At 39.4% G+C, this 15266-nt stretch overlaps 1 protein-coding gene across 1 annotated transcript in view; it reads left to right on the forward strand.

Moving 5' to 3' along the window:
- Sh3bgrl (SH3 domain binding glutamate rich protein like) overlaps positions 1-15266 on the forward strand; it is an 84734-nt gene that overhangs the window by 54523 nt on the left and 14945 nt on the right. The window contains exon 2 of the mRNA XM_059250398.1: positions 10208-10393. Coding sequence (XP_059106381.1) covers positions 10208-10393 — 186 coding nt within the window. The remainder of the gene's footprint in view (positions 1-10207; positions 10394-15266) is intronic.

Raw genomic sequence — 15266 nt, forward strand, 5'->3', positions numbered from 1 at the left:
TCGTGTTACTTTCTTTGTGATTCCAGAACTGATAGAGTTGATGGTTACAGCCTTCTCTTTTAAAAAGGCATCCTGTGAGCTGCAGATTTTAGATACCATATTTGGTTCTCATATGCCTACCCTGTGACTTCACATCAGCTGTTTGAGGATTTGTGTTTTTGCTTATCCTTATATGGGAAGGCTGCCTGGTGACTCTGTCTGACCGGAATTAGAAGCCCTGTAGCATTAGCAGGAAGTGACTTTAGGACACAGTTTCCTGACTGCTGGAATTTGTTACATAGAGAAAGGGATAAATGGAAAACATATTTTTGTTTGTAAAATCACCATTTTATTGTTCTTAATGCTCCTTATAACCATTCAAATTCCCTTTATTCTATTATTATGATGCTATTCTCCTAAAGAGGATTGAAATCTATATAGAAAACAAGTCTACTGAGTTCTTAATGATAGTAATTAAGGCAGGAAAGTGGGAGCTGAGATGAACAGGTTTATTTTGAAAATCTTAGTGTAACACTAGTCTGGAATTTTTGAGTGGAAGATCTGTAATGTTAGAATAGTACTTGTTCCAATTATTGAACTTTGATAGTTGCTTCTAACAGTGGGATTCATTTGAAGGAAGGGTTTTTCTTTAAGGATACTCCCAAAGTTGCAAGAATAGCCTAGGGTACCTGTTAACCCTATTTCCTCTGAATAGTTAGTTCCTGTAGTCTGGTGTAGTAATAAGTCACTGACACTTTTGTGGAAGCATGTCATAATGCTCTTCATTTTACACTTGCATTTTTTATTTTATAATTTAATTTAATTTTACATATCAGCCACGGATTCCCTTGTTCTCCCCCCTCCCACCCTCCCCCATACACTTGCATTTGTCTATGTGCCTGAAAAAGGTTTCAAACAGAGATAACTGTGTGTGCAGGCAATATAATTCATATGAGAGCTGTTTCCTGCAGGAACCTCTAGGCATAAGCTGCTAACACTGCGTAAAACTCTTGGGGATCTGGGGGATGGTGGTACATGCCTCTAGTGCCAGGACTCAGGAGGCTGAGGCAAGGGGATTGTAGGTTGGAGGCGAGTGTGGACCATGTATGGACATCCTGTCTCAAAAAGAACGCAATAGGGACAGGGATGTGATTGAGTGGTAGAAGACTTGCTTACAGTACATGAGACCTCGAGTTTGATCATCAGTCCTGCAAAATAAGAGCAACAGCAACAACAACAACAACAAAATCTTAAAGGGAAGGGAAAATACAGTAATTCAGTTACAGTCTCAAAAATAAACAAAAAATGACACTAAAAAGAATCTCCAGGTTTTCTTGCTGCTACTTTTGACCAGGCTTTCAAATGAAGACTGCTACAAAAATTATTATGAGCCACATCTGTGCTCAAGACAACTTCAGTAAGTCAACAGATGATCTAATTAGCAGGAGGCATCAAGCATGGCAGTGCATTATTTGTTATTCCTTGTACTTAGTTTTTAAGTGGTGATTTTTACTCTGGCAGAGATTGGACAAGTGTGTGATTTGGAACAAGTTCCTTAATCCATCTGAGCATTAGTTTCTTTGTCGGAGTGTCTGGAATGAAAATAATACCAGCTGCTTCAGAAGATTATTGTGAGAATAAAATAAAATAAACACGTGAAGAGCTTATCACAGTGCCTGGTTCATAGGAAATGCTTGATAAATAGTAATTATCACATTACACTTTACAGTGAGCTTATACGTGGTGCAATGCAGAAAGGGACCTGATACATATAGCCTATAGCTAACACATTCAGCATATCTATTCTTTCCTCTTATTAGTCTAGTCTTTTTTTTTTTTTTTTTTTTGGTTTTTCCGACACAAGGTTTCTCTGTGTAGTTTTGGTGCCTGTCCTGGATCTCTCTGTAGACCAGGCTGGCCTCGAACTCACAGAGATCCTCCCAGCTCTGCCTCCTGAGTGCTGGGATTAAAGGCATGCGTCACCACCACCCAGCTTTATTAGTCTAGTCTTAATTCATCTACTTCCTTGAAGCAGAGTTATGCCAGACTTTAATTAAGGGCTGGTTAGATCTAATTATTTAAAATCATGTATTAGTTTAGGATTTATATTTTATAATTATAATTTATATTTTCCTTCAGATCTTAAAATTTCTATTATTATTATTATTATTATTATTATTTTATTTAGTTTTGGTTTTTCAAGACAGAGTTTCTCTGTGTAACAGCACTGGCTGTCCTGTAACTTGCTCTGTAGACCAAGCTATCCTCAAACTCATAGAGATCTACCTGCCTCTGCCTCTTGGGTACTGGGATGAAAGGTGTTCAATACCACTGCTTGGATATTACGTTATTTTTATGTATAAAAGCAATGAGTGACCTTGAGGCCTAGATTGTATTAAAGAGTAACATTTTCAATTAACTGGTAACCCCATAACATTAGCAGACAGGGTCAAAGACTGAACGGAAGTGGGTATTTCAGATGTCTTTTTTTCTTCAAATGCTGTGGAAACTTGTTCCTTTGTGCACATACTAATTCAGACAATAAAAGAAACAAAACTCTGTTATATAGAATTTACAATTAACATCTATAACAAGAACACATAAAAAAGTATTACCTTTGAAATAGTGTCTGTCACTATACTGCCCAGCCTGGTCTCATGTCCTAGGCTCATGGGATTGTCATTCTTCAGTTCCTCAGGCACCTGAGACTACATGTGCAAGCCACTGTGCCAAGGAGTATTACCCTTTATAAGATTTTATCAGTATTATATAAAGATATCCTGTTTATTTATTTGTTTGTTTAGTGTGCATGTGTAAATGCCAGAGGACAACTTGTGGAGCTTGATTCTCTCTGTCTGCTCTGTGGGACCTGAGAATCAAACTCAGGTTGTCTGGCTTGGCTGCATTCATCTACCAAATGAGCCATATTGCTGGCCTAAGAATTTCTTAAGACAGTAAGCAAAGAAGGTCAAATGTGAGAAGACTGGCAAGTGTAGTGATATAACATAAGATTTGCTGTTAAAGAATGTCTAAATTTGAACTTTACTTCTGTCACACACTGGTTCTCTGAATTTGGGTAAATTTTCGTAATCTCTTTGAACCTCGGTAAGCTAATCCATAACATGAAAATCAGGATACTACACTACAGTGTATTATGAATATCTAGTGAAAAATACACATGAAGCACCAACTATAGTTAACTTAGACTTAATTGCTATCCCCAATAACTATTATTGATATGAATAAGAAGCCAAGTCTGTTTCCCAGCAATTGCCTTATTTATTTTTGATGTTTTTATTTTGAGTGTATGGGTCTTTTATGTGCATCTGCACACCGCATGACTGCCTGCTACCTGTAGAGTCCAGAAGAGGTGTTGGCGCTCCCCCTGGAACTGGAGTTACTGGTTGGGAGCCACTGTGTGGGTGCTGGGAATTGAACTCAGGACCTCTGCAAGAGCAGTGAGTGCTCTTAACTGCTGAGCCATCTCTCTAACTCTGCCCAGCCTTTTTTTTTGAATAGCTGCAACTTGAAATCTGGTGGATCTGAAAATAACAGCAGGGAACACTTTCTGATAGCCCAGAGTTCCTCTTGAATCCAAGTGAGTTTTTAAGTCAAGGAGCCCTCAATCTTGGGAAACTTCGGGGCTTTCTTCTATGTTTTTGCTTAGAACAGCTTCAGTCCCCCTGGATGTGGAATATGGTAACATTTAGGTACTTTACAGAGCTCTGGAGATGTCTAAAGGTACAGACTTTGTAGCAGCTTTGCTCTAGGACTTGCAAGCATTATTTTGGAAAACATAAGGATGGAGGAAAATCTGTATGCAAATCCGGCACAGTGGCTTGCACATGTAGTCTCAGGTGCTTGAGAAACTGAAGAATGACAATCCCATGAGCCTAGGACATGAGACCAGGCTGGGCAGCATAGTGACAGACACTATTGCAAAGGTAATACTTTTTTATGTGTTCTTGTTATAGATGTTAATTGTAAATTCTATATAACAGAGTTTTGTTTCTTCTATTGTCTAAATGAGTATGTGCACAAAGGAACAAGTTTCCACAGCATTACGAGCATCTCTGTGTACAAGAAATCTTGCTAGAAGGAATGTGTGTTGACTTAAAAGGAATGTAGGCTGGCATTTTTCGCATTTCACAGGCACTGCTACTTCAAGAATAGGTGGAATATCTTACACTGAGAACGGTGGTTAAGGCATAACTAAACTTCACTATTAAACAGTTGTGCCTCCAGTTCGTTTGTAAAGTACCAATCACTCTAATATGATAACTGATGTGTTTAATCCAAGGATGTGTTTTGAAGACATGTTTACAAATAAAAATTGAATTATGAGAAAGCCACCCTATTTAACCTCAAAGCTGGGTGTATATCACTTTTCAGCAATGTCTCCTATGTTGCTAATTATAGCCACCTGGGAAATTTCTCGACTTTCCCAGGCTCTCTGACTATGAAGTACCGTCAGATTTTCACTGTGAAGTTGGAGTTTTAGAAAGAATACTTTGTTCAAGTATAGGCTGGCCTTACTGACTTCCAAATACGTAGTGTGGACAGGGAAAATGATTTAATTTCAAATCCACAGTGTGCAGAAGGAAAAAGCATGAAGAAACCTGACACATACTCCATTTACCAAGTAATCAAGGTTAATATCAGCCTAGTAAGTTATGTTCCTATCAGGTGTGCTCTGGCATGGTAGAATGAGAAAGCTGTTCGTCCTTTATATGCTTTTCCCCCAAATTCATAATCCCTCCCTGTCTTGTCATCAGAGAGTAAAACAAGGTAAAGTCTGACTTGAGAGGCATTGCCATATATCTGACAAGTATGCTTCAGAATTGCTGAGATCGTGGGGAGAATGGTCTGGGAAATGTCACGGAGCAGAGGAAACTAAGGAGACATGATGGCTAAGCAGAATGTGGTATCCCGAAAGGACACAGAAAAATGGCGTTAAAGGAAAAAGTGGTGAAATCCGAATAGTCTGGGGTTTAGTTGCTAGTATCGCACCGATGCTGGCTTCTTACTTAATGACAGATGTACTGCTTTGAGGTAAGATGTCAATAATAGGGGAAACTGAATAACAGATGAATGGGAACTCTGTTTCTGTGTCTATTTCTATGTGGATGGGAAGACAGAAGTTAAAGGCATGGTCCCTATGCCCAAGTGCCTTATCATCTCACCAAAGGACTATAACTTCAATGTATAAAATGGTTATGAAACACTGTAACCAGTAGCCCCCTCCTCCATTTCCATGATTTTACTCCTTAGCTTTTTGTGGCAAACAGCAGTCCAAAATATTGGTGGATCCAGAAAATTTAAATTGCCATCCAAAGTAGTGTGATGAAATCTAATGCCATCCTGTTCCTCTCAGCCAGGATGTGAGCAATCTCTGTCCATCATACCCATGCTCTATGCACTACCCATTGTGTGTGCTAGTTGAGAGCGAGAGCACAGTCACATAAGTGTTGTGACAAGATATTGGTGTAACTGTTCTATTTTTAGTATTAATTCTTATTGCTATCTTACTGTGCCTAATATATAACTTATACTTTATTATGACTATGCATATTCCAGAAAAAATACAGTACATAAAAGCTTAATCCTATCTTCAATTTCAGTGATGACCGGGAGCCTAATACTATGTGGATAAGGTGGGACTGCTGCAGACTGGGTAATATAGACTGCTGGCAGTCGGAAAGAGACAGTAGAGACCCTACTGAGAACGTCCCACAGGGAGTGGACCTGGATGAATAGGTTAGAATGGCATTATTGGAGGACAAGCAGTAGTCTCCCTTCTTAAACGACCATCAATATTAGCATAGAGAAAGGTTTGGAAATTGCTTCTTGGAATTACATGGGAAGGCATTTTCTTGTACCTTTATCACATGACATTTAAAGTTTATACAGGGGGAATCTAGGCAAAAATCTCAACTTCTAACCCAGGCCGGCCTCAAAACCCAGTGATCATCCTCTGTCTCAGCCTCCTTAAGTGATAGGATTACAGGCATGAACCACTATGCCTGGACAGAGGAATTCTTTCTTTTCCTCCCTCCCTCCCTCCCTCCCTCCCTCCCTTCCTCCATTTTCATGTGTATAAGTGTAGGGTGTGCTGTGGGATGGTCTGTATGTCAAGTGTGTTGCTGATTGGTCAGTAAATAAATCACTGATTGGCCATTGGCTAGGCAGGAAGTATAGGCGGGACAAGGAAAAGAATTCTGGGAAATGGAAGGCTGAGAGGGAGACACTGCGAGCCGCCATCAGGACAAGGAAGATGTAAGGTACCAGTAAGCCATGAGCCATGTGGCAAAGTAAAGATTAATAGAAATGGGCTAAATATAAGAGTAAGAGCTAGACAATAACAGGCCTGAGCTAATGGCCAAGCAGTTTAAATAATGTAAGAGTCTGTGTGTTTATTTTATAAGTGGGCTCTGGGACTGGCGGGACTTGGTGGCGGGAGCTGGAGAGAAATTCTCCAGCAACAAGGGTGCATACTTGTGCTTGCATATTTTTGACTTGAATGTAGGCACACATGCACTTGTGTGTGCATGCATGTAGAGGCCTGAGGTTGATGCTGGGAATCATCCTCATTTGCTCTTCCACCTTAGTCATTGAGGCAAAGTCCCTCAGTCAAAGCCATGGTTTGCTAAGCAGCTTGCTCTTGGAGTAAGGGAATTCTTAACACTCACCTTAACTCGGAATTGTTGCATTGTTGTAAACCGGTATGCATTGCAGGTTTTACTTACTCGGTTGATTGTGACCTAAGTATTTTGAAAATATGGTGAAACAAGTGAGGACAGGGATCTAGTGCTGTTCATTCACTTCCACTCACTGTTAAGTTCCTTAGCACAGGTTAGGAAAAGACCAGGCCTTCTGTTGTTGAGTTGCCCTTCCTGAGCGCAATTTCAAAGAAACACAACCAACTAGAGAGAATTTTTGTGTCTGAATTTGTAAAAAAGGGAGTTGACTGGTCACAAATTAGAATTTGTCTAAAACAGAAAAAAACATTTAGCTATACAGTTGTGTTTTTCATTTGTAGATTTCAGTTGTTTGTAAGAAGTATAGTAGAAGTATAGCACATGACCCAGCTTATTTTGTAATACTAAGCCTTCAATTTGTCTTAAGTACAGTATGTTAACACTTTGGGGCTCAGTTTTCATAGCTGGCCAGTTTTTTTTTTTTTTTTTTTTTTTGTGTGTGTGTGTGTGTGTGTGTGATGTTTTTCTTCAGCTACTGTCCGACTTGTTTGTAAGAGGGGTCCCACACTGTCTCAGAGTTTGCCACAGAGACTAGTGAGATCCAGGGCTCTGCCTGTCTTTGTCATGTTAAATTCTGTTTCTGGGTAAAAATTCAGAATCTTGTGCTGAAGCAATTTATCTTCCCAGCCCCGGTTTTATTAATCTTTACTAAGTTCACCTTCTTTGACTAAAACAACATGGAGATGGGTGAGACTCTCGATCTTAGCCAAAAGGCCGAGAAGTGATGGGGTGGAGACTCTTGTATTGGTGCTGTCATTTCTTACATTTAGCCTAAAGTTATTGCTAATAGCAACCATTGCTTGCTCTTTTTGTCTTGTTGGCTTTGTATGTCACTGGTCCCTTCTCAGTTAACCATCCTGCATTGTTCTCTTAGCATCTAACTTAAATAGTGTGTTACATTTGAGCTTATGTCTGTCTTAGCTCTCCAGTAGACTGTAATTTTCAGAGGATACGAGTGCTACTTTTCTTTAGAAGTAAAGACTCCAGTAAAGGGCTTTGTTTATCACTAATGGTGGATCTAAGAAATACTATTAAATAATTGTTAGGTACAACTTCTGATGATAATCTGCTAGGGCTGTATAATTCTTATTGTTGGAATTCTAGGTTCCCGAAAGTACCTCATATTTTATCTCCTCAGATCTATAAATAGGCTAACAATTCACAAATTACTTGATACATTGAATGAACTTCCCTACTATGTGACAAAGGTTGGAAGTCACTGACTTGAGCCTTCCTCCAAGTATACTGTACACTAGATGTTTGCACTTACTGACTCTCAATGATTATTTTTCAAAATTTCCATTTAGAAATGAAAGTTTAATTTTGTATATCAGTGAAGAAATAATACTATTAGAAAAATTAATTTTTGTGGTATATTTTTGGATTATAATTGATCTTTTAGAAAGTACTTTTAGTATTCCATCTAAATAGGCACCAGAAATTCCAGTTTTTACTGGAGTAAATTGAGAAACTTTACTTGGGTTGTATTATTTAAATAAAATATGTAGCCATAATCATAAATAATTTTGACCAAAATATAACCCCTGCATGTACACACAGGTACAGGTGGGAAATATGAATTTAGAAGGGCTTGGCATGTGAGTTTCTTCACATTTTTATTCCACTGTGTGGGCTACTTCTTCATAATATATTTTACTTTGAGTTTTTTTTAAACGCTTCTGCCTTGTGTTTCCTCCTAGTATGACTCCATAAAATCTTTTTTCCTACATATTCTTTATATAGTTCAGATATGTTACAAAGGGGCTTTAAAGCTGGGAGGTGGTGGCGCATGCCTTTAATCCCAGCAGAGGCAGGCAGATCTCTGTGAGTTCGAGGCCAGCCTGGGCTACGGAGTGAGTTCCAGGACAGGCACCAAAAACTACACGGAGAAACCCTGTCTCAAAAAAACCAAAAAAAAAAAAAAAAAAAGTGGCTTGAAACATAGTTATATGAACATAGGTATGTGAGATAAGGTTCCCAAATAAATGCATTTGAGAGGAGAAGGTTTCTCCTAGGTAGGAAGTATTAACTTGGTGTGATAAGGAGACAAAACAAGTATGTAATCTCTATGTCGTAATTGAATGAAGTAGCACGAACGTGGAAAAGCATCTTAACTGTGCATGTTATGAGCTAATGAGTAGTACAGGTTATGTTACACACTTAGTATACAGGCAGATTTGCTCTGAACCATTAAAATAGGCTGAAGGGATTCTGAGGCACATGGAGTCATTTCTGCTGATTAAGGTGCTTGAATTAACCATCCTTGTGCAGTTAGAGATATGCATGAGCTAGAATTATGTTGACATTATTCGATATGGGAACTTTTGGTGCAAAAAGGTCAAAGTGAGTCCAATAAAAGGACCTGCAGGGTCTCACTTTTGAGATATCATCAACAAGACAATGTTGAGGGAAAATGTATCTTCTGTCCTGCAAATTTGATCTATGTCTAAATTCATGTCTGCTGACTCATAAGTATTAACTGTGTTGTGTAGACGAATTTCTAAGCAGTCTTTTTTTTTTTTTCGAGACAGGGTTTCTCTGTGTAGCTTTGCACCTCTCCTGGAACTCACTTGGTATCCAGGCTGGCCTCGAACTCACAGAGATTCGCCTGGCTCTGCCTCCCGAGTGCTGGGATTAAGGCATGCGCCACCACCGCCCGGCTCTAAGCAGTCTTATTAAATAAAAATCATGGAGCCAAATATAGGGGTGAAAGCCTTAGAGATCAGGGAAATAGTGAGAGCCACCAACCAACCTTATCTCACAGCTCTGTAGCTACCAAAATGCCACGACTTCCTGTCTACCCAGGCTTTTATTGCCTTGCTGTTCTGCCCTCTCATTGGCTCTTAACCCAGCTACCTCACTTCCTTGTCACCTGTACAGACCTCCAGGTCTCTATGGGATTCAAGGCCTGTGTCACTACACTTGGCTCTGTTCCCTAGTGTGGCCTTGAACACAGAGACCCTGCCTGCCAAGTAATCAGACTATGGGCGTGTGCTACCACTGCCTGACTTTTGTGTTTACTTAAAATGGCTTGCTATTTCCTCTGATCTCCAGGCAAACTTTATTTATTAACATAGAAATAAAAATATCACCACATTTCAGTACAAATAAAATATCACCACAGTGTTGAAATCTCTATCACTAGAATTGAATGGTAAATTATTTTGACCTTTTAGTAAAGATCTCATTACTTTTTTATTAATACTGTGTCATTTTTGTTTATTTTTGAGATTGTCATTTACATTTCTTCCTTTCCTTCCCTCCCTCCAAACACTTCCATATGCATCTACCTCCACTTTCCTTGAAATTCATGGCCTCTTTTTTTCATTAATTGTTATTGCATGCATATATGATTTCAATATACTTACATATTCTTAAAAATAACCCTGTTGAGTCCAAGAAAAAAAAAAAGAGAAAGAATAAACGCTACTTGCTTAACAGTGTCCTTCCCCCTCCCCTTTGGCTCCTAGATTAAGAAGAAACAGCAAGATGTGCTTGGTTTCTTAGAAGCCAACAAAATAGGATTTGAAGAAAAAGATATTGCAGCCAATGAAGAGAATCGGAAGTGGATGAGAGAAAATGTACCTGAAAACAGTCGACCAGCCACAGGGTACCCCCTGCCACCTCAGATTTTCAATGAAAGCCAGTACCGTGGGGTAAGGAAGCAGTTTCAGTCTTGTTTATTGAAATATATTGCCTCCAATGAGCTTACACCTTTCAGCTTTCCCTCCTAGCCCAGGGACAGTCACTTCTTCTACACACAGTCATCGGCCCTCTGCAGCCACCTTAAGCAGTTACATAGTATTTTGCTTTCCGGGAACAAAAAATCAATCAAACAAAGAAAACGTGTAAATGTGTAAGGACAAACACTGGACGTACAGTTGGCTTTCTATTTCTTCAGTTTGATTCCAATCAGAGCATGGCCTGAGTGTTGGCTGTCATCTGGACTCTCATGTTCCTTTCCTGGCTCCCGGGGTGTAGATTCTCCACTGGAAGTTCCTCTGCAGTGGGACTCCCTCTTTTATGAACAGTCCTATTCTCTCCTCTGAGTCTTTCTTTCTAGATCTATTATTTTTGAGACAGTTGAGACTGGCCTCAGATTCCTATGTTGCTGAGGATGATCTTGTGCTACTGATCCTCCTGCTTGATCTCTGATTGCTGGGATTATAGGGGCTTTCCACCGCACCCGGGCTTGAATAAATATTTTCAGAGGCACCAGTACAAATCCTCTACATCACTGTTTTTTTTTTTTTTTTTTTTTTTTTGGGTTTTCGAGACAGGGTTTCTCTGTGTAGCTTTGCGCCTTTCCTGGAACTCACTTGGTAGCCCAGGCTGGCCTCGAACTCACAGAGATCCGCCTGGCTCTGCCTCCCGAGTGCTGGGATTAAAGGCGTGTGCCACCACCGCCCGGCGTACATCACTGTTTTATAGAAGACTAAAGATGATGCCTTTTCTTTGTTTTTTTTGTTTTGTTTTGTTTTGTTTTGTTTTGTTTTGTTTTTTTTGGTTTTTCGAGACAGGGTTTCTCTGTGTAGCTTTGCACCTTTCCTGGAACTCGCTTTGGAGACCAGGCTGGCCTCGAACTCACAGAGATCCGCCTGGCTCTGCCTCCCGAGTGCTGGGATTAAAGGCGTGCGCCACCACCGCCCGGCGATGCCTTTTCTTAAGGAACCTCTTATTGCTAATTAGTGCTGTCTAGGGGAGGGGTAGAGACCAACATGGGGAAGTTCAGTGACAGAAGTTTTCCATCAGTGAATTTGTCAATTCTTTTGCAGATTTCATATGTTATTGAAAGTAGGAGCAGTGTGTAAACTATATCTGAAGATAGGTGAAGGCACCTAGGCTATTCTTAGGAAATTCCTGCAAATCAGTAGCTAGAAAGGGCTGCAAATGTCAGCCAGTCCATGGCCAGGTTGTAGTTATGTATTTAGGACACACACACACATACACACACACACACACACACACACCAATTAAAATAGAAGCCATGAATTCAAGGGGGGAATTCATTGAAAGGGAAAACAATGAAATTAGTATTTTAATTAAAAAAAATAAAACAATTGAAAAAATGACCAGTCAGTCCAATGTAATCCAATATGTGATCTCGACTGTTCATTTTAGAACTATTGTTTTTTAGTGACATAGAAGTTGGTACATATTCTTATTTTAAAATGTGATGTTTTGATTCAAGTGGGCATTATGTTCAAGCCACAAAAAAGATGCACACATCTTCTATCTCCAACCATTTGTCATTATTTTTTTTTTCATGTGTGTTGAGCACTTTCAAAGTCCCTTTAGTTCTGGAAATTATAAAACATATTGTTGTTATCTCCTTTTTGAAATGCCTGTTGTTCGATTGAAAACAAACACAGTGTGGGTCACAAGAGTTCATCAGGAAGCCCTATCTCCCTGGTTTAGCTCTTCCTTCAGGGGAATGGATTATCTTGTGGAAAAAAAAGGCAAGTATCACTAAGAATTACCAAGATGGAAGTGAAACTTCAGGAGGTGAGACCCAGTAAACCAAATACATATGTATCGGTGGAAAAGGAATCCATTTTCTGTCTAGTGCTGCTTTGTGCCTGACGGACGGAGGGGTTGAATGACAAGGAAAATTAAGATTGTGATTCTATAACATCCCAGAGAGAAGAACTTGTAGCAGTCATTCACAGAAAACTTGTCCACTAGTGGCTATGCTCTGTGCTTTGTGCATCATAATAATTCGCATACTAATCTGGAGTACCAGGCTGCTTTGCGAGCAACATCTTGCAATTGCTAATCTCTGGATCCTTGCTATCTTCTGTTTGCCCTTTTTTACTTGGAGATATCGAGTAATTAGCTTTCCCTATTAATTTTCGTTTACTTATCCCAAGAGTTCCCAACCTTGGTACTACTGACACCTTAGAAGGACAACTCTTCATTGTGTAGAGATCCCCTGTGCACTGTAGGATCTTTCACAGCAACCTTGCCTTCTACCCATGCAATGGCAGTAGCATTCACTTTCTGAGCAATGAGAAATGATTCTAGGCATTGCCAGATATCCTCTGTGTGGAAATTACCTCCTAGTGAATGCCACTGGACTGTGGCACAGGATCTGATTATCTGACTAGATGATGACAGAGGTTCCTAGCCTACCTATATATGTGAAACTCCTCTATACAAGATATCAATTTATAAGGAGAATTCCAGTTCTGACAGTCTTGTTGTAAGAATGAAATGAGAATTAACATGATAACAAAATATGGTGTCATGTATTCTTGGTTAATGTGATTGGGATTCCAGAGGTGTAAATCAAGTTTCTTTACATTTTCTCCCTAAGAGAATTGCTTCAGAATGCAAACTACCTTGCCTACTGTTGTAGATTTAACATCAAGAACACTGCTTATGCCAGGCATGGGGCATATGCCTGCAATCCCAGCTCATTTGGGAGATATGGAAGATAAGGACTTTGAACACACCCTGAATTACATAGTGAGAGCATTTTTCAAAATAAACAAAAGAACAGTGTTAGTCTATATAGTTGTATACTTAATAAACATTTGTGGAACAATTGAATTGATCTGGTTTAATTAAGGAAAAAAAATGTTCTTTTCCTTCTTAGGTTCACAAACATATTTGTTTTTTTCTGTGTCTAGAACCAACAAATGATAATATAACTTGACCCTGAAATACTTGAGATAGGCAACTAGATCCTCTACATAGCATTATATTACCAGATTTTTATACAGATTGTAGAATTGCTTTATTACACATGAATCTAAAGACTTATGTAAGTTGTTTTAAATTAATTTTTGATAATAAAAATACTTTCCTGTATGACTCCTGTATTTTTTCCTTTTGAGACAGGGTCTTCAAGATCTCATTTTGTAATACAGGGTGACCTGGAAGATGCTATAAGCCCCTGGCAGGCCTAAATTCATGATTAGGTATCTGCCTGTTAAGTGTTAGGATTACAGGCATATGCCACAATGCCTGATACACTGGATTCTTTTGAATTGTATTTTAGTTACTTACAACTGGTTATGTGTGGATATTGTATATATGTTTTAAACCTTGAATAATTTACCAGTCTCAGCATAGAATGGTGTCGAATCCTGCTAGTTTCACTTTGGAGTAAGAACCTCAAAAGTTTATCCAGGAGGTAAGAAAAATAAGTTAGTACCAATGGTACTATTCTCTGCTTTTATAAGCTTGATTTGCTCAAATTTCACATGTGAGAACATACATATTGATGTGTATCAACAGATAAATGGCATAATGAAAAACAAAGTCATGACATTTGCAAGAAACTAGTTGGAACTAGTAATTACTATTACTATTTTCTACTGAAAATAATTTTTTCAGCCAGGCAAGATTGCACACACCTTTAATTTCATAACTTGGGAGGCAGAGAACGGTGGATCTCTGTGAGTTTGAAGCCAGCCTGGTCTACAGAATGAGTTCCAGGACAACCAGGGCTGCTACACAGAGAAACTGTCTCAAAATAATAACAATAACAATAACAATAATAATTTTCATACAATATATTCTGATCCACAGTTTCCCCTCCCCCAACTCATTCCAGATCATCCTCATCTTCCCTCACATCTGACTTCACCTTCTTTTTCTGACTTTTTAGAAAACAAACAGGCAAGTAAGAGACGAAGACCACTAGAAACACACACACACACACACACACACACACACACACACACACCATAAAAATGTAAAACCACAATATACAAGCAAAAGACCAGTAAGATAAAAAAATGTCCAAACTAAGTATTATCACACACACACACACACACACACACACACACACACACACACACACATACACACACACACACAATTTCCAAAAATACCATCAAGTTCATTTTGTTTTAGTTATCTACTACTGGGCATGAGGCCTGCCTAGAAATGTGGTTTATATACCCAGTGAGACTATAATGGAGAGAACTAATGTTTCCTTTGCAAGCTCTTGCCAATTGGAAATAGCTTCTGGCTTAGGGATGGGGACTGTGTCTACTTCCCCTCTCAGCATTAGCACCCACACTGGCTTAGACCTGTGCAGGCCCTGTGTGTGCTTGTCACAGTCTGTCTGAGTTCATATGAGCCTTGATCATGTTCATTTAGAGAGCCTTGTTTTCTTGGTGTCCCCTATCCCTTCTGGCTCACACACTCCGCCTCCTCTTCATTATAGATCCCTGAGCCCTGAGGGGAGGGATCTGATGGAGGCATCCCATTTAGGCCTGAGTGTCCCAAAGTCTCACTGTCTGCACATTGTACAGCTGTGTGTCTCTATGTTGGGGCTGGACATTTTTTTTTTTATCTCAGTCATAATCCAGAGAAGAAGGTGATTGTATCCATGAGACACAAAAGCAGAAGAGAACTAGTGGGTGGAGGAGGGGCAAGCAGGTTGGGGAAGGCAGGAGAGGAAGCAAAGCAACCAAAATTACATCTGAAAATCCCGTAATGTGAGGCTAGGGAAACGACTCAGTTAAGTTTTTACTGCACAAGCATGAGAACCTGAGTTCACCTCCCCAGTTTCCA

The sequence above is a fragment of the Peromyscus eremicus genome, chromosome X (assembly GCF_949786415.1).
Source record: "Peromyscus eremicus chromosome X, PerEre_H2_v1, whole genome shotgun sequence".
NCBI lineage: Eukaryota > Metazoa > Chordata > Mammalia > Rodentia > Cricetidae > Peromyscus > Peromyscus eremicus.